This window comes from Poeciliopsis prolifica, unplaced genomic scaffold (genome assembly GCF_027474105.1).
Source record: "Poeciliopsis prolifica strain line A6 unplaced genomic scaffold, Auburn_PproV2 SCAFFOLD005, whole genome shotgun sequence".
NCBI classification, from domain to species: Eukaryota; Metazoa; Chordata; class Actinopteri; order Cyprinodontiformes; family Poeciliidae; genus Poeciliopsis; species Poeciliopsis prolifica.
Genome location: NW_026562380.1, coordinates 17,737,501 through 17,763,016, shown reverse-complemented (window position 1 = coordinate 17,763,016; position 25,516 = coordinate 17,737,501). Strand labels below are relative to the sequence as shown.

At 42.1% G+C, this 25,516-nt stretch overlaps 1 protein-coding gene across 1 annotated transcript in view; it reads left to right on the top strand.

The window, feature by feature from the left end:
- Window positions 1-9,768: 9,768 nt before the first annotated feature.
- LOC129359851 (homeobox protein Meis1) overlaps window positions 9,769-25,516 on the top strand; it is a 102,804-nt gene continuing 87,056 nt past the window's right edge. The window contains exons 1-6 of the mRNA XM_055029777.1: window positions 9,769-10,726; window positions 12,542-12,762; window positions 13,922-14,063; window positions 14,521-14,571; window positions 15,179-15,229; window positions 16,597-16,740. Coding sequence (XP_054885752.1) covers window positions 10,715-10,726; window positions 12,542-12,762; window positions 13,922-14,063; window positions 14,521-14,571; window positions 15,179-15,229; window positions 16,597-16,740 — 621 coding nt within the window. The 5' untranslated portion in view covers window positions 9,769-10,714. The remainder of the gene's footprint in view (window positions 10,727-12,541; window positions 12,763-13,921; window positions 14,064-14,520; window positions 14,572-15,178; window positions 15,230-16,596; window positions 16,741-25,516) is intronic.

The window sequence follows — 25,516 nt, the reverse complement described above, 5'->3', positions numbered from 1 at the left end:
GTATCGGGGAGATGATGTGATCTCTGACCTCTTTGTGAACTTCAACAGGAGATAACTTTGTTTAGAAGAGAGGGCAGTAACCGCTGCAGTCAATCAGTGTGTTTGGTAATCCGATTCTGCTTCTGCAGGGATGGATGAGTGCCCCCCTGATGAACTCCAGAGCACATCTCTGACCTGGCAGGACTAAAACTTGCTCCTGGTTTTATTGTTTTACTGACATATTTCAAAGCACAGTCGATAAAAAAATCCTTAAATCCTCATTTTATAATTGACTCTCTTTTTTTCTTTTTTTTTTTTTGCCAATCCGCTTCATGACGGATCATAATTTAAACTCTCCGATTATTTTATGCAGTGGCTGGGACATGAAATCCCCCCCCCCAAAAAAAAAAAAAAAAAAGGCGACCGGATTTGAGTTGTTTGTTTGCTCGCATCTGTTTTTGTTGCCAGACTCTGGGTCGATGTCGAGGTTAAAATCAGAGAAGGAGAACCGGCTCTCAGAAACGCAACCGTACACCTGAAGGAGAGAGAGGAAGAAAAAGCGCCGTCTGTTCCCCTTTGTGACCTTCTGGACGTTCATTTCAAAGAAAAACGTCGTAATTTCTTCCTGTTTCTTCTAGTTCGACTGATACTCCGTATTCAAATGTGACAAATGCGTTTTGTGTGTCGTTCGTGCGGAACGTTTTCAGAGAACATCTCCTAACCCAGCACCTGCCGCCTACTTCCCTAAAAAAAACTCAACCGCTCTACCTCGATGTCTGAGTCGCTTCGGATGAAATGGTTCTGCCAAATTCATAAATACAGACAAATGCATCCAATCTTGTAAACTGTGTGTTTTGATCTGTGCCTGAGTTTCATTTGACACTTAAATTTGAAAAAATTCACCACAGTTTAAGAATCAGTTGAAAAGCTGAACAGGGCAATAAAAGCTGTGACATATCAGAAGGAATACATGCAGGAATCACGCCTGCAGACCCCACACATCCTGGACACAAGACGTTTAGACTCAGGGATGATATGTAACACTACTTGTAAAAAAAAAAAAAAAAAAAAGAGACTTCTTTGGACTAAATAAACCATCTCTTCCTCTTTTGTAAACTGTACTTACAGATGCCTACCAGGAGGAAAAACATGGTTTTATTTTAAAGATCTCAATTTAAAAGTAATGCAGAACTGAACTCAGATTCCTTGTTTGTGTGTACAAAGTTGGTGATTCTTGATTCTGATTTTAATTGTTGTTTTTTTTTTTGTTTTTTTTCCAACCTGTGATGCGTACAATTCGTTCTATCTCTGATATACAATTCAAACAAGAACGACAAACTTGTCCATCTTCAGGAAGTCAGCAATGTCAGTCAAGTCTAAGAATGAAAGCATCCATAGGTTCATCGGCAGCAATTAGCAAACAGATGGTGGCGCTGTGCATCAGTTGAGGTTATCACAGGAGCTGCCTCTGAGCGAAATACTGGCGAAAACTGTGTTAGAGGGTCGATAGAGGAGCGATAATGTGAAGTTGGTTCTCATAGCTTTAAATCCCAGTGAGTTCATCGCTGAAGTCTGCGGGTATGAATACTTTTGGGATGCTTTGCTGCATCAGCATGGGTCTGAAGCGTCGGCTGGCGGTTCCAGAGAGGCCCGGCTCCTTGGCTCTGCCTTCCAGATGGTTCCACGTCTCTTCTTTCCGGCCGGCTCTGGCTGTTTCTCTGGGGGTCTGCTGCGTTATTACCACCAGGCTATGCTGGTGCTCCCAGGCCACTCTCCACTCCAGCCCAAACTCACACCCATCCTGGAGAAGATCAGTCTTCACACCTCGTCTGCAGCCTTCCCCTCCCGGTGCTCTGTGTGTTTTTTTTTTTTCTTCTCCCCTCCAGGTTTTTATAGCTCAGCTCCCGACACTCATTCTAACATCCCTCCGCTTTGCCGCACTCATTTTTTCTCACTTTTCTCTCTCTCTCTCTCTCTTAAGGTGCTGATCAATTCACAGTCTCCCTGGGAGGTGTAAGAACCCCCACCCACCCTCCACCCATTGCCCATGAAGCATCACCTTTCACCCCCCCAGTCCTCCCCCCTCCTCTGCTTTTGGATGGAGGAGACTTTTAATGTGACGATGACGTCACATTTTTCTTTTTTTTTTTTTTAACTCCATCTGTCTCCTCTTGCTCCCCTGCAAAAGTGTCTGTGACACTATTAGCACACCTGAAATAATAGCGCCGGTGACAAATGCTGCTGGATGGGTTTGGATGGAGAGGAGGCGTGTGAGATCTCATCCCTTAATTCAGCCGCAGTCACTTCTTCTCTCGGAGTAAAAAAAAAAAAAAAGTGTAGCTGCTGACCTGGGCGCCGGGCAGTGGGGGCGCCATGTGAAAATTGACTGGCAGCATTCAGCTATTATTCTGATATATATATATATATATATATATATATAATATATATATATATATATATATATATATATATATATATATTATATATATATATATATAAGGTCTCTGGTTGCATGTGCATTTGTTCGCACAGCTGTCGGCAGGTGTGATGCCGTCACATCTGAGGCGCGTGGGCTCACTGTCTGCAGGTTATTTGTCATTAATCCACATGTTCACATCCATAGCGCCGCCTCCGTAACAGCTGCTCAGAGCTACAGAAGCGGGTTTTCTGTATTGTTATTATTTCTTTAGGCTGACATAGAACTAAGCGAAACTCTCATTTGTTGTTTTGCGTGTGAAATCAATAGATTTGTCTCAGTCAACCAGTGGAGTTTGCTTTTGCGGCGCATCTCAGCGACAAGCGGGCTCTGCGTCACAAAAACGTCATCGACGCGATTATGAAACGAGGAATGAGCATTACATTTTGTCATTAAATCCATCAAGCAGTTATGTGGATCAATGTTCCGCTTACTAATCAAAAGCAAGTCTAATAGGTGAGTTTTTAGTCTTGATTTAAAAGGAACTCGACTTTTTCAGCTTTCTTTGCAGTTTTCTGGACGTTTGTTCCAGATTTGAGGCGCATAGAAGCTGAATTGTGTCATTCAATTGTTGCAACCGTATTTTCATTCGATGTTCTTGTTTTCGTGCATGCTTTATATTCTGTCTTCTCGTTCTTATCGCCTGTTGCTTTGCTGACGTTGCACAGAAACTTCCCCCGTTTTGAGACAGAAAAAACATATTTCGATGACAGTGCCATTGATCTTCTTTCTGCAATTAATTAAATGTGTATTCAAATATTAAAGACTTGTTTCTAAATTTTGTCTTAAAATGTCGTAGTAGATGGTTGTGTTGCGTTGTGCTGATTTATGCCTCTGTCTTTGTCCCCTGAGTGGCGCTTGGCTTCGCAATGCCCTCATGGCTGACCAGACTTTTTCCTTCCACTACACTTTCTGTTGTTATACTTGAACACAGCACTCTGAGCTTCCAATCTTCTTTCGTGATCTTTTCTCTCTTGCTTTCCTCGTGGAGGTCGTCACGAGGAAAGATTAGAGTTTGGGTTTTCAAACTGTCTTCAGGATGAACAAACGATTTCATTTGATGATAGTCGAATTAATGAAATGCTGGAAACAAACAAGTAGGGCCTTCCCTCATGATGTTTTCTGTCGTGTAAATACTTCTCTTGTCCTTAATTAATGTTTTTTGTCATCTCGTCTGGTTTGCTGCACTGCAAAAAACACAAAATCTTATCGAGTTTTTGTATGTTTTTTTCACTGGTTTCTATTTCAAATATCTTTGTTAACTTGAAATAAGAGAAATTAACATCTCAGCAAGAAATAGGCTTGTTCTATTAAATGAATAATTTCTTAATATTGATGGAAAAGTATTAGTTCCACTGGCTGATTTTCCACTTAAAACAAGACGTTTTCCAGTGTTGTAAGTGAAATAATCGGCCAGTGGAAGTCAAGCTTTTTTCGTCACAATTAATAAACTACTTACTTAGCAGAACAAGCTCCTGTTTCTCGCTTAAAGTTAATTTTAGCTTCTTCCAAGTCTACTAAGATATGTGCACTAGAACAAGCATTCTGGTTAAGATGCTGTGTTTTTACTGCGCCCTTGTGATCAGACTGCTCTCTGAGGACTTATTTGAACCCACAAACCTGGTGAACGAAGTCGATTTCGATCCACGGGTCAAACATGAATCCGGCGGATTTTGACGAAAGCTTTCAACAGAAAACATTCATCCTTTCATTCATGTAACATTCATGTGTTACAGTGTCTGGACAAACTGCTGCTGATGAGTGTTTGATCTGATCTGAGGCTCCTCTTCGGCTTTATGCATATTATTTTACTTGACTCTTTTCTCTTATGTCTTTTTAATTCACTGTTGTAGCGTCGCTTCTGTAACATATGTGTTGTTTTTTTTTCAGTTCTTCTTCACTGATACACCATCAGTCTGCCTGGAATTACAGATGAAAACCCCTCTTGTTGTCTGAATATGTCACATTTACAGCAAACGACCACCGCAAATGTGAATGAGTGGAGAAATCACACCAGATTAAATCAGCATTTTTATTAAAACGAGGCGTGAACTGCTTCACCTGCTGATCCAAAGATTCTTTAGTTCTTTCGTCGCTTGCTTTTTTTGCAGCAGCTGAGCAAACCTCGTTGAAATCCGTGTAAAATCAACAGCTGAACTGCAGAGAATGAGACAGAAGAAGCAGATATTAGATGCAAAACACTCACAAAAACAACAACAACAACAAAAAACATTGCATAAGTGAGGAAACTCTTTATTGCAGCAATCACAAACTTCTACAAAAATGATGACGAGTAACAAAGCCTTATAAACACGCACCGCCTTTTCACTCCTCGCTGATAAACGTGCAAATAACGACTCGTCAAAACGACATTTAGAGCAACATTGCAAGCCTCTCGCCCTCCTGTGCTCGCCTCATTGAAATGCCTGACAATGCGTGCAGTTTCCAAAAGAGCCGGTAGAAGGCGCAAATGATTAAGCATTAACGTGTGATGGAGGCAGGAGCGGCTCGGATGAACCTCTTTGGCCAAAGCTGGAGGGAGCAGAACCTCAGATTAAAGAGGAGCCCCGGATTATTACAGACGGTGGCTGACTTCAGGGTTAGAGCGTCGTTACGTGATTTTGTTTTTGTTTTGTTTTGTTTTTTTTAGTGCAAAAACTTAAAGGCAGCCACACAAACACGTTTGTTTCCACTAACAAGAATTTCTGCCACTTAGCTGAGATAATAATAAAAAAACAATCAGGATTACTTCACTTCATATAACAGCTTATTTTTGTACTTAAAAAAATTAATTCCTGAAATTACAAAATTATAATAATAATAATAATAACAACAACTCCTTCTGATTAAAAAAATTATTGATGCCGTATGAGCTGTAATATTTTGACACCAACTTGGATATATAAAAAAACAAAACACAGAGAATAAACCATTTGCTTGCACAAAGCAACATGGCCCTCTGGATAAAAACGGGGCTGTTGATGAGAACAAAACATAAATAAATAAATAAAAATAAAAAAAAGCAAATAAAGCAAACGCACACACACACACATCGCGCGCGCAAATGCGCCCTTAATGATCCCCAAACGCGAAGCTCGTGCAGGGCGAGAACATGGCTGCGGTAGTTGCACCTAATTAGATCAAGTGTGAAAACTTTGCAGCAGGTCTGCATGTGTGCAGCAGCGGTGACACAAACCAGAGAGACTTGCAGTGCCCTTTTCTTTCTCTTTTCTTTTTTTTTTTTTTTTTTTTTTTTTTTTTTTTACATTTTTCAGATTCCAACTTGTTTGAGGCGCAGAGCTGGCGGGCTGCTAGGAGTTTGACCTCAGTTTGACTTCTGCAGGGTGAGGGGCAGAGGGGGGGGGAGGCTGCCATTTGTGCCTGAACTAACTCCGGACATCACCCTAAAACTCCTGACTGCTTAGGAGTTTTGGTGATTTCGAAAATAAATGAATAAAAGTGTCATCTTTTCCTGCTAAAAGTCTGCATCTCTAACTGAACAATGGAATTAGTTCTTTTTTTTTAAGGTCATATCAACATGGAACACAGAGGGTTTTTATATCTATATATATAAATCAGAAGGCTTTTTGTTGTTGTTGTTTCCCTATTTAACCCTTCATTGTGTCCAAACGCAGGAAAGCACGAGCACGACGTCTGGGGCCGTCTGACCAAGAGCGCGTTTCCCCCGTTTGTTTCTCCGGGTCAAACGCGCTGCTGTCAATTTACATCCAGCCACTTGAAAGTAATACGCAGTGATTTTATTGAAGCGACTCAATGCATTACCGTCACTGCAAAGCGGATTAAACCGAAGTGACGGTATTTGCCCTCCGCGCTCTTCTTTAAGGACCCCCTAACCACCCCCCGCCACCCCCAAAAAAATAAAAAAAAAAACAAACGCACTGACCCTCACCAGAGAGCAGCTCCAGGAGAGACGGCGGCGCTCCAGTTCGTTTTATTATTATTATTATTATTATTATTATTATTATTATTATTATTATTATTATTATTATTATTATGGACGCTAATTGAAGGAGCTCAATTGCTTTATAATGTTATTTTACAGTCAGCGGCCACTGACGTCAACTCCTTCTCAGTGGCTCGCTCAAGATGTCACGATCGCCTGGGATAGAAATCTGAGCGTCTATTTGTTTTCTTTTTAAATTAATGTTCCTACAAAGAACGTGATTTTTTAAAAGTGTGTAATTAATTATTTATAATTGCGTTAAAATAATAATAATAATAATAAAAAACAGATGGAGCGTTATACTCACCGGCCAAACAGCTGAAATAAACAGAACAACAAGTCGCTGTACGTGTTGGTCCGCGTTTTCTCAGTGCGTAAAAGTCCCGCGGCGGATCCTCTGGCCGCCTGACCGCTCCACGGAGGAGCCGCGCGCCGGCCGGACTGCAGCAGCCTGTCCTTTTTTTCTTTTTTTTTTCTTTTTTTAAACCGGTCATTTTATGCCCGTAAACATCATCCCCTCGGATCCGACCGCTCGCGGGGACTTAGTGGCTCAGGAACCAGCGCCGAACGCGTGAAGCCGCATTATCCATGTTGTGACACCGGCGGTGGCACCGGGGGGCAGATGATCGATGGCTGGACCCTCCTGGGCGAAGGGGGAGGAGGGAGGGAGAAAAACAGAAAGAAGGAAAGAAAAGAAGAAAAAAAAAACTTCAAACCGACAAAACGACACCTTCTGAGCTCAATCGGGGGGACATTGGGGCTCTTCTGCTCTCACACTGTGTTCATTCACAAGAAAGCAATGGGAGGAAGAGATGCGTAAAGACTCTGCAGCTAGATCAGATAAATGTTACTTATATGCATGAATATGGAACATTTGATCATTTTTGGTCATTTCTGGAAGCTCTACATCCATCTTTGTCCTCGTAAACACTCGTCATGTGCTTGAACAATCTCATTATTTGTTTTGGCTTCTTTTTTTAGATGCAAATATCGAGAATGTCTTGACTGGAGTGAAATTAAAAATATATATATAAACAGAATTTAGAAAGGTTGAATAAGTTACTGTTGAGAAATCTGATCTGACGAGACAGATTTTTTTTTTTTAGCAATTTCTTTTTTTCTTCTTTTTTTTTTTTTAGTCATTTAAAAGCACACGGCATTGATGATGCTATAAATAATGACGGAACGTTTCGCACCGTCATTGAAAATTCATTCATGTTCACCAAAAAACTTTTAGAACCTCTGCAAGGAAGGCGACTTGGCGCAAAGCAGTCAGGTTCTCTTTTAAAGTGAATTAGTAACTCATTTAACTTCAAATGCACACATTTTGCAACATAATCAGAGTTTAACTTTGTTTACTTTAAGACGTTTTGAAACAAAAAAATAACTAAATAACGATATATATATATATATATATATATATATATATATATACACACACACATATTTTGTGTGTGTATGTGTGTGTGTGTGTGTGTGTGTGTGTATGTGTGTGTGTGTGCGTGTTAGACTGAAAGAGAAACACACAGAGACTCTTTTTGGTCAGATAATTTGCTTTTTAAATTGAGTTAAGCACTGTGGAAACCGGCGGAGGCGCAAAGTTGTGTGTTTTCTCTCCGCAAACGGCTTTTTTCTTTCCTTTTTTTTTTTTTTTTTTTTTAGTTTGCGCTCGATCAATCAACTTCTGATCGATCACGCTACACAGAGCCAATAGAGGGGTGAGGGGGAGCCCCCACCCCCTGCCAGCCCTGCGCCTCTCTGCCATTGGACAGAGCGCGCAGAGTGGAGCGACCCATTCGGCGCAGCTGCGGGGGAGCGGACACCATCAGCTGCGCCTCAGCCCTAAAAAGGTGCGCTCACGAAGAGTTTGCGCTGCTTCAGTTTAAGATTAAGACCGAAACTGAAATTCTAATTGTTTTGTTGTTGTTGGGGTTTTTTGTGCACATTTTCACAAGTTTGCTCCAAGGTTAATATTAATATTAATCCGAATAGTTTGAGTGAGTGGAGGGAAAGGTCCGCAAATGGAGCACACTAATAAAACAAACTGTTGGAATTTCACCCATAAAACTGAAGTAATAATTTGCGGTAGGGTTTAATAAGCTCTCCCGGAGTAGACACTATAGTAGACACTATAGGAGACACTATAGGAGAGACTTTGATGATGACTCCAAATAACCTTTACTCGCTCCACTGAATTAACTGGCTTCCAATTAAGATCATTTTGATAATCCGGTTTGTCCTCCAGTGGTCACAACAAAACATGGCAATTCAGATATAAAACGTCATGTTTACTTTAAGACGTTTTGAAAAACCGTCTTAAAGTAAAGTTGCAAAATGGAGCTGAACTTTTCAAAGTGTATTCCTTAGAGGGGGAACGCTAATGTTCCCTCGGCTAGAATGAACCAATCAGAACTGCTCAGCCTACTGCTAGCGCCCAGCCTGCTAGCGACGTCAACTTTAGCGTTAGCCCTGTAGCTAAGCTAGCGGAAGCCGAAAAGGTATTGAAGCGGCACAAATTTGAAGAGTGCTCTTGAAAAGTTGGAATAAAGTGACGTTCTGAGATTCAGAGAAATCATCCACTGAAGACGGCTGCAGAGATTAGCTCAACCTGTTAGCAACTTTGACCACGAAGCGTTAGCGCTGTTGCTGAACGCGGGATGCAAACTGACGTCTTGCTCCAACACAGAAAGCGTCACATGTTAAGGCACTGTGTTGTTGTCCCGAGTTGGTTTTTCCTTTCATACCTCAGACCCAGGACGAGTGAGAACAGCAGTCGACTGAAGCAACAGTTTCAGTGAAACACCGTGTTCAACAGCCTCCAAGAATTCATTTTTTACAGTGTAACGACGGACCGTCGAAATGTTACTTTCGTGAAACTTTGGGGAAACAGACAAACCCTGTGTTTACAATCAGGGCCCTTGATTGCGGCACCTGACAATAACTTACACCAAATTAAAGGCTGGATTCATTAGTCGTCCATAAACTATTCACGAGCTCCATAAGTGGATTATGAGCCCGTCAGCAGCAGAAAATCTGCATGTTTTAAAGACAAACTGAGTGTTTGGGGATGAGACTATAAGTGTTTATATATATATATATATATATATATATATATATATATATATATATATATATATATATATATATATATATATAATATATATATATATATATATATATATATATATATATATATATATTTTAATGTTCATCCCAGAGCGGCTGGCCCCGCTCCTCTCTCAGGGTCCACCCACCCCTCCTCTCTGCCGCCACTTGCTGCAGCCCGGTGCGTTGTGTAAGACGCGACCTGTTATGGCCACCGCTACTTCCGGGTTTCAGCAGTCTGGTCCAGATCCTCCGCGCTCCTCCTCGAAGCTCGAGACGCGCACAAACATCCCCATTGTGCGCGAAGCGGCCGAGGCGGCTCCACGCGTGCACACGCGACCACCGCGCACACTGCTCCGGCGGACGCGATCGCGCACCGCCACCGCCGCCGCTCCGGTCCCTCCCTCTCCCCTCTCCATCCCCCGAGCGCGCGCGCGCGCGCGCAGCATCGATCGTGGCTCCTTTAAGAGAGCCCAAGCCAGAATTATCACCCCACCTCCTCTTGATCTTCCTCTAGACGCTTTTGCATAAGAAAATCAAGCCGGGAGCCGAGAGTGATCAAAGAAAACGAGAGGAGAGCTGCTTCGTTTTTTAACGGGCGATCGTGAACCGTCAGGCGTTGAGGTGGTGCCGATCCCGTGGAGACGCGCGTCGGATCCATCATTCATCCGCTACTTTTGACAAGCCCCCCTCGCGTTGTGACTGACAAGTCGGAGTGGCAAGACAGAGAGAAGGAGAGAGGAGAAGAAAAAGAAGGAAAGAAGAAGAAGAAGAAGAAGAAGAAAGAGCCATGAGAGTGGACAGTTTTGTTTAAAAGGGGGTTTGTTTCAACCCCGCTTTTTTTTTTTTTTTTTTTTTTTTTTTTTTCGGGGGTGGGAAAAAAGGAGCCCCGGCGCCGCTGCCGAGAGGACAGCCGAGGACGTGTATCCGCCGCGCCCGGGCTGAACTTGCACTGAGAGCGAAGCGGGAGCTGCTTCACCACTCCGTGGAAGAAGAAGAAAAAGAAGAAACAGCAGCAGCAAAGAAGAGCGAAAGACGAACTCGGGATTTGTGTGCCGAGAGTTCTTCTCGTTTGTTTTGGATTTCCCTTCTGTCTTGTATTTTTTATTTTTTTTTTTAACCCCGCGTCCACCCTGGCCTCAGAGGGGATTTACCCGAACTGAAAGGACGACCAGGGAGTGAGGAGGGTTATGGCGCAACGGGTACGTAGGGGCAATCCTCCCCTGACAGAAACGAGAGAGAGAGAAAAAAGAAAAGTTTCTCTGAAGTCCGTAACGTGGTTTCATTGACGCTCGGTACCCGCGCACACGGACCCACGGTCGGCTGCAAAAACAAAAAACAAACAAACAAACAAAAAAAAAAACAACTTTCTGCCCCGCGTGTCCTCCTGACCAAAACGACAAAATGTAATGTTTTGGCGTTCTTGTTTTTTTGGCACGGTGTTGCGCACGGCCGCGCTCCACGAACCGGCCCCACCGCGGGACGCTGGGAGCGCGATTATATCTCTCATCGGGCTATGTTTTTTAGATTAGTTATGACAGGCCGGTAACTGGAAGTGAACGGCGGAGGGGGTGGGGGTGGTGGTGGTGGTGGAGGCAAAAACAAATCCACGCATTTTCCCCGCTTAGTTTTTGGAGTCAATATCTACTGCTCTGATTTATTTGCAGCACGGAGGGGAAAGAGGAAAACTTTTGCTCTTGCCCCAAAATCGCGCTTAAAAGTTGTTGTTTTTTGTTTTATTTTTTTAATTTTATTTTAATCATAATTATTATTATTATTATTATTTGTAGTCAGGTTGGCTTGATCCGGATAAAGGTACTCCAGGGTGTGAACGCGGTGGTGTTGTGGGAAGCGGACCCATTTAGCTGCTTAGTTTGGCACTGCGCTGCGCCTGCACCACGCTGGGGTTTGCACCTCTTTGCCTTTAGGGTCGAAACGCTCAGCTTTAAGTGATAATGCTTTTTACTCTCTCCCCGACACTTGTTTGTCACGTCTTGAGAGCACCATCAATAATTCAGACCCTTTTTCTCTCTCCCCCCAACACACACACACATGCACCCCATACACACACACACACACCCCACTTTTCAGTCTGCTAAATAAGAAACTACCCTCACAACTTTCATTTTAAAAATAATAGTTATAATAAAAATAAAAAAATCAGCTTATATTTTAATTCCGAGGTTTTCCAATGAACTGATTGCGTGTTTGATTTTTTAAAGCAACGACTAGGAGACGTTCAGCTCAAAGCAGAATTATTTAGGTTGACTTCTTGTGGAGTGGGGGGGAAAAAAACACAACTCGTTTTTACGTGCATGCACCGTGCATGTTGTTTTTAAGCGTGCAGGCCAAATTATGAGCCTTTAAAATCAGAAAGCGACGCAGTGAACTTGTTTAAGAGACTTGGTGCACAGTAAAAAGGGGGGAAAAGAACAAAACAAAACAACAACACAGGCTGATGTTTGTCAAAAACCAACAACTCGACAAAATCCTCAATGAGCCACGTTACTGATGTTTTTGATTATTATTATTATTTAACATTTTTTTTTAAATCAATGTGATTTTTTGGGGGGGGCTTTAAGAGTCACCATCATTGACCTGAGAGGGGGAAAAAAACCCTCTCCATTGTAGCTTTTTGCTCCAGGCCTGCAAACTTTTCTCCTGAGCGGGAATAACCTGGAAACCCCGAGCTCTTCATCACTGCATGTCTGAATAGGAGTGTCGATATCCAGCACTCGTATCACATTTATTTATATATTTTTAAATAGGTTTAAAAATATATAAATAACCTGAAAAATCCCCCCTGTCCTTGAGGATTGTTGAAAACTATTTTTTTTCTCTTCTTTTTAGTAATTAAAATGTCAAACGCAGCACATTGGATATTTTGTCTATTAAAGTTTCTGCTTTTACTCGGGTTCATCGCCCCCCCCCCCCCCCCCCCACACACACACACAACCCTCGCAACACACACACACCATCCACACACACTCTTTCAACTGCGTGCTTGTTGTGTGCAGTACGAAGACTTGCCCCACTACGGGATGGACGGGGTGGGCATCCCGACCACCATGTACGGAGACCCGCACGGCGCCCGCTCCATGCAGGCGGTGCACCTCAACCACGGACCCCAGCTGCACTCCCACCAGTACCCGCACACGGCGCACACCAACTCCATGCCTCCCAGCATGGGCTCCTCCGTCAACGACGCTCTCAAGAGAGATAAAGACGCCATTTACGGGTAAGGTGCGAACCGGCGTTCGCGTGCAGCGGGAGCGAGCTGGCGGGTGTAAAAAAAATAAAAAATAAATAAAATTTAGTTGGGTGAGAGGAGACATCTTTATCATTATTATTATTATCATCATTTTGTCTTTTTTTTTTCTTTTTGGTGTAGAGAGTAACGATGAGCGTGTTTGGTGCTGGATGCACTCTGAAAAATGTGCACTTAGAGAGTTAGGCGAGTTGTTTCTGAAAACATAAATGGGGGGCGGAGAGGGGGGTGTTTAGGTTTACAATTGGGATGTACTGTCGCTTTAAATGTCCGCATCACGTTTTTCCCCTTCGTTTGCAGCTAAACTCCACGTTTGCCAAACTTCTTGTTCTCGTTTGTAACAGCCTGTATGTTAACGAGTTGCTCCTTTTATTTCCGTCTCGGTGCAACTCTTAGCATAAGGAGCAGCAATTCCCCTGTTTGATCTGAGCAATCGCTGCTCATCATTCTGACTGAGCATTTATTTGGACACAGACAAAAAATTATATTCCAATATGTGTAGATAGAAGTTTTCTTAACAGCGTTTTAAAGCTACACTTTTTTATTATTGTTTTATATGTTTATATATATATATATATATATATATATATATATATATATATATATATATATATATATATATATATATATATATATATATATATAAGCAATTAACACACATACACACACACACGCTTATTGCAACAGCACATAGTGGATCACACACGCCTGAGATCCAAACAGGAGACCTTGTGTTTTAAATTGTTAGACAGACTCTCAGACTTTTATGCTATTAGAGGCAGAGCAGATTTAGTCAAAGGAGTCCCCTCGTTATTTGCAGCTCTTCTTTGCGCATAAACAGGAGGTGATAGGGGGGGTGGAGGGGGGGAAGAGGCGCACCGGGCTGCGGCAGCGGCAGCGGCAGTCCCCACGGGCCAAGAGCTTTGGAAAGGGGAAAGAGGCTGTAGCCGCACGGCTGGCTACATCTTATAGCCCGGAGTAGTGTTGACCCCGGCGCTGTTCTCTCTGGTGACATTTGCTATTGTGTGTGTGTGTGTGTGTGTGTGTGTGTGTGTGTGTGTGTGTGTGTGTGTGTGTGTGTGTGTGTGTGTGTGTGTGTGTGTGTGTGTGTGTGTGTGTGTCTTTCCAGGCACCCCCTGTTCCCCTTGCTTGCACTGATTTTTGAGAAATGTGAATTAGCGACTTGCACCCCCAGAGAGCCCGGGGTGGCGGGAGGAGACGTCTGTTCGTCGGAATCTTTCAATGAAGACATAGCGGTGTTTGCAAAGCAGGTCAGAACAAAAAATAAATAAATAAATAAAATAAAATAAAATTTAAAAAAAGTTCGATTTTTTTCTCTCTCTTTCTTGTTTTCTTTCGCTGCATGTTGACACCGGTTGAGCTCCTATAACTAAGTGCCTCTTGCTTTATAACTTTTGTACGGATAGAAGATAATTAAAGTTTTCAGCTGTGCGCAAATATTGTGCAAATATTCTATTCTTTCTTTCTTTCTCTTTCTTTCTTTCTTTCTTTCTTTCTTTCTTTTTTTCTTTCTTTCTTTCTTTCTTTCTTTCTTTCTTTCTTTCTTTCTTTCTTTCTTTCTTTCTTTCTTTCTTTCTTTCTTTCTTTCTTTCTTTCTTTCTTTCTTTCTTTCTTTCTTTCTTTCTTTCTTTTTGCTGTGCACCATTGATCGCACTCGAACCTATTTTATGTCCGTGCCTTTTCTGAAAGCGCTCGTTCTGCTTGCAGATCCGGGCAGAAAAGCCTCTGTTCTCGTCAAACCCGGAGTTGGATAATCTGGTAAGAAACCCGGCTGTCACACGTCGCACATTTCAGACGGCATTTCTGGATGTTGTCGGGACGTCTGCGCCCGTGCGCCGCAGAGCCACGTGGTGCTGAAAACTTAAAATGGGATTGCAGATCATATCTTAACCCCCCCCCCCCCCCCACCCCCCGCCATTTGTGCTGTTTGATATGATGACCGCCCCTGGTTGTATGTGCACATAAAGGGCCGCTGTTAGCACGCTGCGTTTGAACTCAGCAAAGTTATTCTGTTCAGCCTTTTTCTTAAACCACTTGATGTTTTAAACGTGATCCTGTAGCAACATTCCTCCTCCTCTTCCTTCTTCTTCCTCTTCTTTTTTTAATCAGATTAGATGAGCGCAGGCTAATAGATCTCTGACTCTGAGGCTTATTGCAGCTCCAGTCTGCGCTCCTGCACTTCCCACCCTGCAATAACGTCCAAGTTTTAATATCACTTCCCACATAAAAAAAAAAAAAAAATCCACTCGTATGAATATTTCGCTCATCTGCAGCCACTTGCATTGAGAAAAAAAAAACGCGCGTGTTTAATATCAAGAGATGTGAAGTGCTCATTTATTTTTTTATTGTTATTTTAATTTTTCAGATGATTCAAGCCATTCAGGTTTTACGATTTCATCTTCTGGAGCTGGAGAAGGTAATATCATCATCACCAATTTTATTATTATTTTTTTTTTCTGTCCAGCAAGCCTCTTCAGACCTATATGGGCTGTATCTGCATGAATGTATTTTTGCGAGTCGGTTATAATTAGCGTCGAAATCAATCATGCGGCCATTTTTTTTTGGGTCTTTTTTTCTTCTTTCCTTTTGCCTTGCGTAGTTTAATCACAGCACAAGCTGTTACAACTGGAGCGGATTCTCTTCTGTGCCCAAATATCTCTAATGAAGCTCAATGTTGGCAAGCGACTGCGCGCAAGGTGAAACATGTAGGCAAACTTTGCGGCTTCTTTTTTTTTTTTTCCTTCCCAGAATTGATTCTTTGCGGAGGGCAGAGGGCCCTCAGGCTGCCATCTGTGGGCAGACCAAGCGATGAGTGTGATATGGTCTAATTTGTTTCAGTATCACATAGACCGCCGTCAACCTTTACTTTGAGAATTTAAGACTACGCTTTTATTTATTTATTTATTTATTTATTTTCCAATCTGCACGCAGATCTCGCGCTCAGATTGCGAGAGTTGAGATTTGGGGTCGGGACGCGTCACCCCAAAGCAGGGAGGCTGCAGCCCTTCTGAGGCGACGTTAAACGCTTTTACCTTAAATGTCAGTCAAGCGGGTCGTCCGCGGCTTAATGGCCACTACCCGGGGCACCGATGATGAATTTAGCACGGGTGTTGAGTGCGTTGTAGCCTCTGAGCCCCTCTTGTCACTGTCAATTTTCGACGATATCTCTATTTTTGAGTGGAGAGAAATGAAAGTCACGCAGCAGCAGCAGCAGCAGAAATCAGTGTTGAAAGTTGACTCTTCTTCTTTTTATTTTTTCAATTGCTTGCAAAAATAGAGCCAAACCTTTCACTGATTATTGGTGAAATAACTCACGCTTGTCTTGCAGTTTTGAATTAAAGTGAATAACAAGCGAGGCGTGTTAAGCTCATGTAAACCTGGAAGGATTATCACAAATTCAAATGTGCTTCCCTTAAGTCACATCGTTTCAAAACTGTGCAGTAGTTGCTTTTCTGCTCGGTTAATAACGTGGTTCGTGCCAGAAAGTGCTGCGAATCAACGCCGCATTATTTCCCCACTGCAGAAATGTTTGTCATGTCACTGTTAAAACAACAAAACCATTTTTTCTTTTTTTTTTTTTTACAGTGCTCAATAGTTTTATTGCAGATTTTTTGCCTCCTGAAATTTTTGTTGGTGTTGTACACACACATATATATATATATATATATATATATATATATATATATATATATATATATATATATATATATATATATATATATATTATATATTTTTTTTTTAATCATGGCACTGCTGTGTGACCTCCCTCTCCCCTCCCTGCAGGTACACGAGCTGTGTGATAATTTCTGTCACCGGTACATCAGCTGCTTGAAAGGCAAGATGCCCATCGACTTGGTGATAGACGACAGAGAGGGGGGCTCCAAGTCAGACAACGAGGAAATCACAAGATCGGTGGCGTTGGACCAGGTAAGCTGCGTCTCTCCATCTGTAACGGCGTATGTGTGTGTGTGTGTGTGTGTGTGTGTGTGTGTGTGTGTGTGTGTGTGTGTGTGTGTGTGTGTGTGTGTGTGTGTGAGTGCGTGCATGCATGTGTGTGTGTTCTCTCCCTGCTGGCTATTCAGCTATTCTGGGTCACTGCCTCACTCTTCTGTTATTTGCATATGATTAAAGCCCGTTTTACATTCCGTCCATCGGAATGAAAGAAGAAAAATCTGAATAATGTTGCTATTATTGGTCCATTAAGACATGAACCCGGAACCGACCTGAGGAGATTACCTCGCCAAAGAATCGCCGTAAACTTGACCTGCTTCATGTCGATTTTAATTTAGAGCCCCTCTTCATTTTTCTCTCTCTTTTTTGGAAAGCCCCCCCCCTCCCCGCCGCCTGCCCCCTTTCAGCCCCCGGCCCTCCACCCCTCACCAGAAATGAAGCAAAGCTCCTGGGTGACGTGGAGCTGAGAGGAGAGTGCAGCGTTGTGGGGCTGCAGACTGTGGTTTCTCCACTGTAGGGTTCACGGTTCATTACTCGTCTTGTCAGTGTTTTTCCTTAGACATGAGTGCACATTGCTTATCGGGACCCCCGTCCTCTCCTCTCCTTTCCTTTGCTTGTCCTTTACTCTGCACAGATTCTACCCCAATAGGAAGGTTTATTTGGAAAAAAACAAAACAATAGAAGCGATTGGTGGTATCAAAAGGTAGATTAGGAAGTGTTTCCTTTTGTGCAGATATCAGAGATAACCGCAGCCTTCATTATGTGCTCTGCTGACTGTTGGGACTCTGGGGACAAGCATGCTCACACGCATGACCCTAATGGTCCGTACACTGCAGTTAAATAATGATAACAGTAACTGATGATTAGAATTATGCAAATCTGGACGTTTGCTATTAATAGCGCGGGTCTGTTTGAGCTGGATGAGGCCGCAGCAGGAGGCGCACCGATCTGTCGGGCCGGTCGCTGGAACAGCCGATGTTCAAAAGTAACTCGAGAACAATGCAAGTTTGTGACTCGATGCAATCTGCTGGGTTTCCTTAGATAGAAACTTTTTAAACTGCTTTGGAGAATTACTTTAGCATACTGACCTGTTGTATAGCAAGGATCAATTGGAATGTATGTCTAGTTGAACTGAAATGATTATTTTTTTGTAAGGGGCCTCAAGACAACAGTTGTTGTTGAATTACTGCTACAGAAATACACTGAATGATGTCATTTTTTGCCAAAAGTAATTTTTTTTCTTTTTTTGCCTAAGTCTGATTTTTGTCACAATGAGGTGGTGATACATTGTTTTATTTCTTTATTTTATTTAATTTAATTTATTTATTTCATTATATTTTAGGAAAACTCACTTATCTTATTTATGTTGTGAATCTTTAATTTTCTGTTGGCGTTACAACTTTTATCTCGGCATTTTAGGTCTCAGACCAAAACATATGAATCATAACTGGCTGGTCTCGCAAAGAAAACCAAGAATTGGCTCCGGCCAGGACAAACCTGACGGGTGCATCTTTAGCCTCTAAAGACGAGAACGAGTTAAATAAAATATCCCAGAGTTTTAAAGGGGCTTATGATAATAGAGGCTATAACCTATAGATGGCAGCGAGGGGGCTGGGGGTGAGAATCAAGTGTCCAAATTAAAGGGATTAGCTGGATAGTCCTACATAAAAAGTAATGAAGCGATTAGACTAAATAATTTAAATCCACAGACTTCCATATGGTTGAGTGGTTGGTCTGAGTGGAGGAGAGGGGCAGCCACTGGCTTTTTATGTTCTGGACTGAATGGGAGGACTGGGAGAAGACTGGGGGCCCGACAGGGAAGACCCTTCCTCCCCCCCCCTCACGCCCCATCGCGCATGCACTGCTCCTCCGATCCCTGGCCCTTATGTCTGACTATGGAAATGAGAGACACACAGAGAGAGAGAGAAGGAGAGAGAAAGAGAAATAGAGAGAGAAAGAGAGAGAGAGAAAGAGAAAGAGAGAGAGAGATCACGGTGGAAGATAATACTTCATTTAATTCAGTGACATAATTAAATAACACAGAACGCCACTTGTGCATTTAAGTGTCTCTTTGAGCAGCATTGTCACCTATTCTCCTAGGGATTCAGCGTTCGGAGGGGATTTCCTTCATATTATGATTTCAAATAGATAGGTCAGAGGATTGACTGAAGCTCTACGGCTCGCAAGATGTGCAAATAGCGAGCTAAAACTCTGGGGTTTTGAGGTATATGAAGGAAATGATGTTGTGCTCGGGGGCACGCGTGCACATCTTTAATTGACTGTATGAAGACGTGGCCTATTTTAACATAATGATGGTCCCCGTGCAGCCAAATCAGGACGGATCCTCACCGGATTGTGTTTACTCTGACAGAGGAACACAAATGACCTGCGAGCACACCAAGATGTAAGATAACTTTCTGAAAGACGCGCAATGTTGAAGGATGAGCTTATTTTGTGTGCGCGCGCAAATAGGCATATCCAAACAGGCAGCGGGTGCTCGCCTGTTTATGCAGGCATTGTAACTCAAACAAAGCTGAGTGTCATGACAAAATTTTTACATATATTTAAGGGATGAAACGATTAACCATAATTAATCATGATTAATCAATTGTTGAAGTAATCTTCGACAAATTAAGTAATAGATTAATCATTATTGGTCTATACAAAATCAAAGAAAGCCATTTGCTGAAAGAGCAGCACACTCAGAGCGGTCATTAAGCCAAAACTGTACAAAAAAAAAATACATATATGTAGACGTTTTGCATTTAAGATGAAGTAATAGAGAAAGAAAAAAAACATCAATGTGGTTTACCCAAAACTCAAGCAGCATAGTTTCAGCTTCATTTAATCGTCAAAATAGTCGCTTGACAAATCAGTAATGAAAATAAATGGTAGTCGCAGCCATATATATTGGAGTGGAAACAATTAATCATGATTAATTGATTATCAAAGACTGAACAAAAAGTTCTACATAATGCATTTGAGATGAAAAAAAAGAAAAAAAAAACTCTGTAAATGTGTTCTACCCAAAATTTACGTCATGGTTTTTCCTACAATCATATATATCATATATATATATATATATATATATATATATATATATATATATATATATATATATATATATATATATATAAAATGTTGAAAGTTCAGAGAAAAATGACTTTTTTGTGCTACATCTCAACTGTGGTAGTTAGGCTGTGGCACCCTTAACAAATTTGCATTGTGCAAGCATTATCTCTTTCCATATGTATTTTTAATATATGCCCTCGGGCATAAAGTTGAAGTGGACTGGAAAGTGAATTTGCACAAAAGAACAATGTTAACAAGAAGGAAAAACTGGGCTCATTTATTCACAAACCAATTTATTCCAGCAAGGCGACTGTAGCAGAAGGAGGAGAAGAAAAAAAAAATGTCAGTGGGAGGAAAAAGAAAATACTTTGAATTTATTAAGTTCACCAATCTCACAATGCTGACTTTCTCAGTTGCGTGATCCCCGCGTCATAGGAGCGATTCCGGGTTCGTTCTTTATGTGTCTCTGCATTGTGTTTTTCCCTTCTTTTTGTTTCTTCGTAGCTTGTCTAAAGAGGAGATCGAGCGGCACTTTCAAAAAGAAAAGCTGAGCATAGCTGAGAGGTGAAGAAGTCAGAGGCTCTGCGCTGGCTTGTGAATGCAGCTCAGCTAGTTTGGGCTCACCCTCCCAATGTTTGTGTGTGTCTCTCCCCATGCGAGCATGTGTGTGTGTGATTGTGTGCATGCGTGCGCTTCAATGTGTGTGTGTGTGTTCAGACCAGCCTGATAAATGCAGCACCCCCCTCAGGTGCTATGTGAGTGGAGTGACTGGTTAGCACCAGTTGGACTCTCTTAACTCCTTCCTTGCTGGTTTTGCAGAGACTTTTCTTGCAGGTACGAATTACGAATTCTCTGGGAAGGAATTTTCCTGCAGCGAGAATTTCTGCAAGAAAATTCTCTCTGCAGATTACATATATATATATATATTAGTAGCTTAGCAGCTTATTGTTGTGTGAGTACGACTGCAGTAGCACGCCCAATTTGCCTGGCACACACACGTCCAGCTCGGTTTGAGGAGTCAGGGAAATGTTGCAGAATGTCGTTTGCACCGTTGTCTTTAATTGCACAGAGAGCAAGGGGTGGAGTGGGGTGGGGAGTGTTACTGCAATTTGCTAATGAACTCCGAGGCGCGTCGCGCCTGAGCACTGCTAATAGTGCTGAGGACTCACTCCAAGTCTCAAGAGCTCCTCTACTTGATTGAGCCATGCGTGCTGGAGTGGGGCTGGAAATAATTGAAACTTCTTCTTTTTCTTCAAAAAAAAAAAGAAAAATCCTGCTTGACTTTATGTTGACATAGGAGTCCTTAACGATTGTGAATACCCTGCGAAAGTGGGTAGCGTCGTCAAAAATTGTACTCAAATCAGAGTCAACGTCAACGTTTCCATGACCAAGAAATGACCCAAAACATATTTGGTAAAAGCGACCGCTCAAGTTCTGGGTCATGATCAGAACATCCGTCATTTAATATTTGAACATTTTGGCCAGAATAATAACAAAGTCAGGCAAAAAAAACTGTTTCTTTCAATATAAAACTTAAGAAACTTTTCCAGTAACTACAGGTGTGTGTGTGTGTCTCTGTGGGGTGAATTTTTCATTAAAGCATGTTTGTTCTTTGTTCAGTAAAGTTTCTCACAGTGGGAAGAGAATTCAGAAATTTTACACAAGTAAAAGTAAAAAGCAAAGTGTAGTAAAAATACTAATAAAAATACTTCCCCCCCACCCCTAAAAAAAAAGTTACTCAAGTAAATATAACTAATTACTGCCCAACTCTGCTGACTTGAATTCCTTTGAACGTTTTCATTATTATTTTAAAAATGTCTCCGTCACATAAAAAGAATGCAAATCTGGAATCACATCTATACGTTTTGGGATCTGTGGTTGTTTTGGGTTTTTTGTCTCTCCCAAACGAGCCCAGCGTGTGTGTGAGAGAAGCAGTTGTGGTCACGGTGTAAGAATTCACTCCCGATAGTGCTATCACGCTATCCCCTCCTAACAAATGGCGCTGTTTTGCTATACAATGTGGGCTTCCAGGTCAGTGGGACCCAGCGGTGTTGGTTTAGGTAACTCTGGCTGTCAAACGCGGCTGCTGACCCCTCTCCCTTCTCTCTCTCCTCCCCACTAAGCCTCCAACCTCCTGAGTCAATAGAAACTAGAACTTCCACTACCTTCCTAATCGCCGCGCCGCTACGTTGCTGATCTCGCCCGCATCTTGTCGAGGTATGGAGTGTCGGCCGACCTCCCCATCTCTCTTCCAGCGGCGCGCTGCTGTTCTTAACACCAACTTTTAAATCACTGTGGTGATTGTTGGTAATAGCTGCTTTTGTAGTTGAATGGAGAACGGGTTTGACCCCCCTTCACCTTCCTCCTCCTCCTCCTCTTCCTCCCCCTAAACTGCCCCTTTTCTCCTCTCGTTTGGAGAATTGTGAATGCAGGGCGGCTGTTGAGGATTCAACAAGTGATACAAAGAGGTGACCACGTGACTCGTGTGTTTCATAGCCTCTTCATTATTGTGCTGCGACTAACAAGTAGGGGTGATTATGATTATGCAACTCGACGCTGGAGTGACATCAAAGATGAAGAATGCAGGGAGCCTCCTAAACACCACCATACGTTTATTGTTTTATTTTATTATTATTATTGTTTGTTTTGCTGTTGATTTATTGTTTGCTTTAAGATTTCGCAAGTGTTGCTGGAAAGTAGTGCTTAGTCAAACCACAGGATCCCGACTGCAGATATAAAAGTTCCTGGCTTGTGACTCTTGACGCCTCTGATGAGCAGCCATGTCTGTCCCCGAGGCCCGCTGCGGTTTCTTAGGCTAAGTAAACAATAACCTGGCTTAACGCATGTGTACTTAGCTAATGGAAAGTTCCTCTCCCCCTTAACCTCCCGTGAGCCCCCCGACAATGGCCGCCGTCGCAAACAGCTCCTCTCCAAGGAATAGGCTGAGAAAATCCCAGCGAGTTAACCTGCAGAAGAAACCTGCGAAACGTGCCACAAAGAGATCACGTCAACCCTTTTATTTATTTATTTTTCACTTGTAGCTACATAAAAAAAAAAAAAAAAAGCAGGAGGGATGTGCTTTGTCTGGTGGTTAAGGGAGGGCACCGGAGTTAATGTTTGTGTTTGGATTTGGGCTCTCGCGGGATAAACACGGAGCGTGCGGCGCGGAGAGTCGTGAGTGGAGGACGGCCACGGGGAAACAAAATCAGTTTGTCAGTTTCTACGAGTGCCATCGAAGCAGACTTTGAAAGCTCCGGTAATTATCTCAAACATGTAATTATCTTTGCTTGCCTCTGCGAGGTTGACCCACCAGTTTCGAAGCGTACCTGACGGCTATTCTGCGTAGCATACTTTACGCACTCAAGAGACAAAATCCAGTTTTCTTCTCCCCCCCTAACCCCTCCTTTCAGCAATTATAAGGTTATTTCTCCTTTCTTTGTCTATTGTTAGGAGTTAGGGAGTGCAGAACAAAACGGGAGGGAGGGAGAGAGTTGGGGGTCCTTTTGCTCTGCTCTCCCCCCCCCCACACCACACACACACACACACACACTTTTTTTTCTTTCTTTTTCACCACACATACCATTATCAGCCTCTCTTTTCATTTTGGAAGCGTTAATATTGCAGCGAAGGGCGGAGGAAGGGAGAAGGGGTGGAGAGAAGGCAGAGGTAAATGGACGAGCACTTGCCTGGCCGGTTATCAGAGAGGCAGATCCTGCTTTATCTCTCCGCCGTGGAAGGCAAAAGCAAACAAGAGTTTACAATAGCTGGCCTTTCTGCCCCTTTCGCTCACAGCTTTCCCACCAGCGCTCACTTGAGAATGTGGCCGGAGTCATTGCAGGCCACCTCGCCACTGCCGCCGCATACACATGATATTCTCGCGGATTTCAGCTGAAGAAAGCAGCGCTGTTGCAAAAGGTCAAAAATTGTGTTAAAGAAAACAGGCACAGAGGGGAAGGATGCATGAGGAATTCTGAGAAGCCAGGCTGTCATATATATATATATATATATATATATATATATATATATATATATATATATATATATATATATAACAAACTTACTTTGATAAAAATGTTGGAAAAGACAGAAATAAATGAAGCGTGTAGGAGTCCTGCGATGTAATCACAAAATGTAAACATTTTAATATCTTTATTTGTTGTGTGAAGAAATTATTATTCTTAACAAGTCAACTGTGGCAAAATAAACTTTACTTTCTAAGTTGAACCTGTGACTTCCTGCTTCCCTGGGTTATAAATACTAAGTGACACAGATGGAGTTTTCTTTTAGCAACGAGCCACCAGGCTTGGTGACGACATACCTTAAAATTAAGAATAGCAGCACCATTTTAAACCAACTTTAAAGTAAACCTGCTGATGTGTTAACTAACATAATAAAAACATACGTGCTCTGTGGAGGTATGAAGAGGAATTTGTGGAACATCACGCCTTTCACATCCTCTTGAGTATGTGTGTTACTTTCCATGCACTTCTGCTCTGAATAGTTCATTAGTACTGGGATATAAGGTGTGGGATTTTCAGTGTTCTGCTGTGTCAGGACAGCAGGGTATGTTACTTTTGCCTCATTTGGTTTTGCAGAGTTGAGATGATGTGACTATCTCGGAAGGAAATCTTTAAGCTCCATCAGTACTCAGGCGCCCATTGGCCAAATTAATCAGAAAACCTAGCAAGGTGCCAGCTTGACTTTCAGTTTCAAGATTTTACCATATTGAGGTGAGTGAATATTGATCAGTTTAGGAAGCAGTGTGTGGTGACGGTCATGCAATAGAATTTTTCAGCCTGCCCTACAGTTCTGCCTGGCTTGTGTGGTGATCAAATTGTACATCATATAATGTTAAATGCAAAGGAAGATGATGGCAGAGCGTTATTTGCTAAGTTGAACACGTATATGTCATCAAATTGATCTGTGGAGTGAGACAGTGGGATGGTGTTGGACTTTCTAGCAACAAAAACTAGAGGTGGGCAGATCGATGATAATTATCGATATTGATATCATGTCAATATCAGCATCGGATCGATACTAGCATGGTAAACATGGCATTGTAGTTTCAGATTCCTTGTTGAAATATTCTTTTAGTTTTATGTCGTAGTTTCTCAACTCTACCTCAAAAATATATATTTTTAGATTTTGTACTTTGTACCTTGTTTTGCTATGAAAGAACATTCACACAAATTTGTTTAGTTTTTCTGTAGTTTCTAAATATCACGTTAGCATGGTCTTATAGCATTTTGTATCCTCTGATAAAATCTAGTCCAGATTCTGTTATGGGGTTTAATTTAATAATTCAGAGGAGAAACCACAAAAACTCAAGGTCAGACGTTTGATGACATATCAAACGTAAATAATCAAAAGCATCAGTATCGATGATGGTATCGGTATCGACAATGCTGGGCCCGTATTCAGTTTGTATCGGATCAATAGCAAGATGCACTCACAGTGAAAGGTTGGATTAAGCTCAGTTTTTCAGACTGAGATTATAGTACTGAAATGAAAACAAATTTTAAACATCTTTACCAGCGGTGCCAACAAATTTGGCTTCTCTCTAACATCAGAAAAGATATTTTGGGCACAAAAAAAAAAAAAAAAAGAGGGAAGAGCTGGGTGGCAAAGCACAACAACCCCAACCATTTTCTTTATTATTGCAAATGAATTGGCAAGGCGG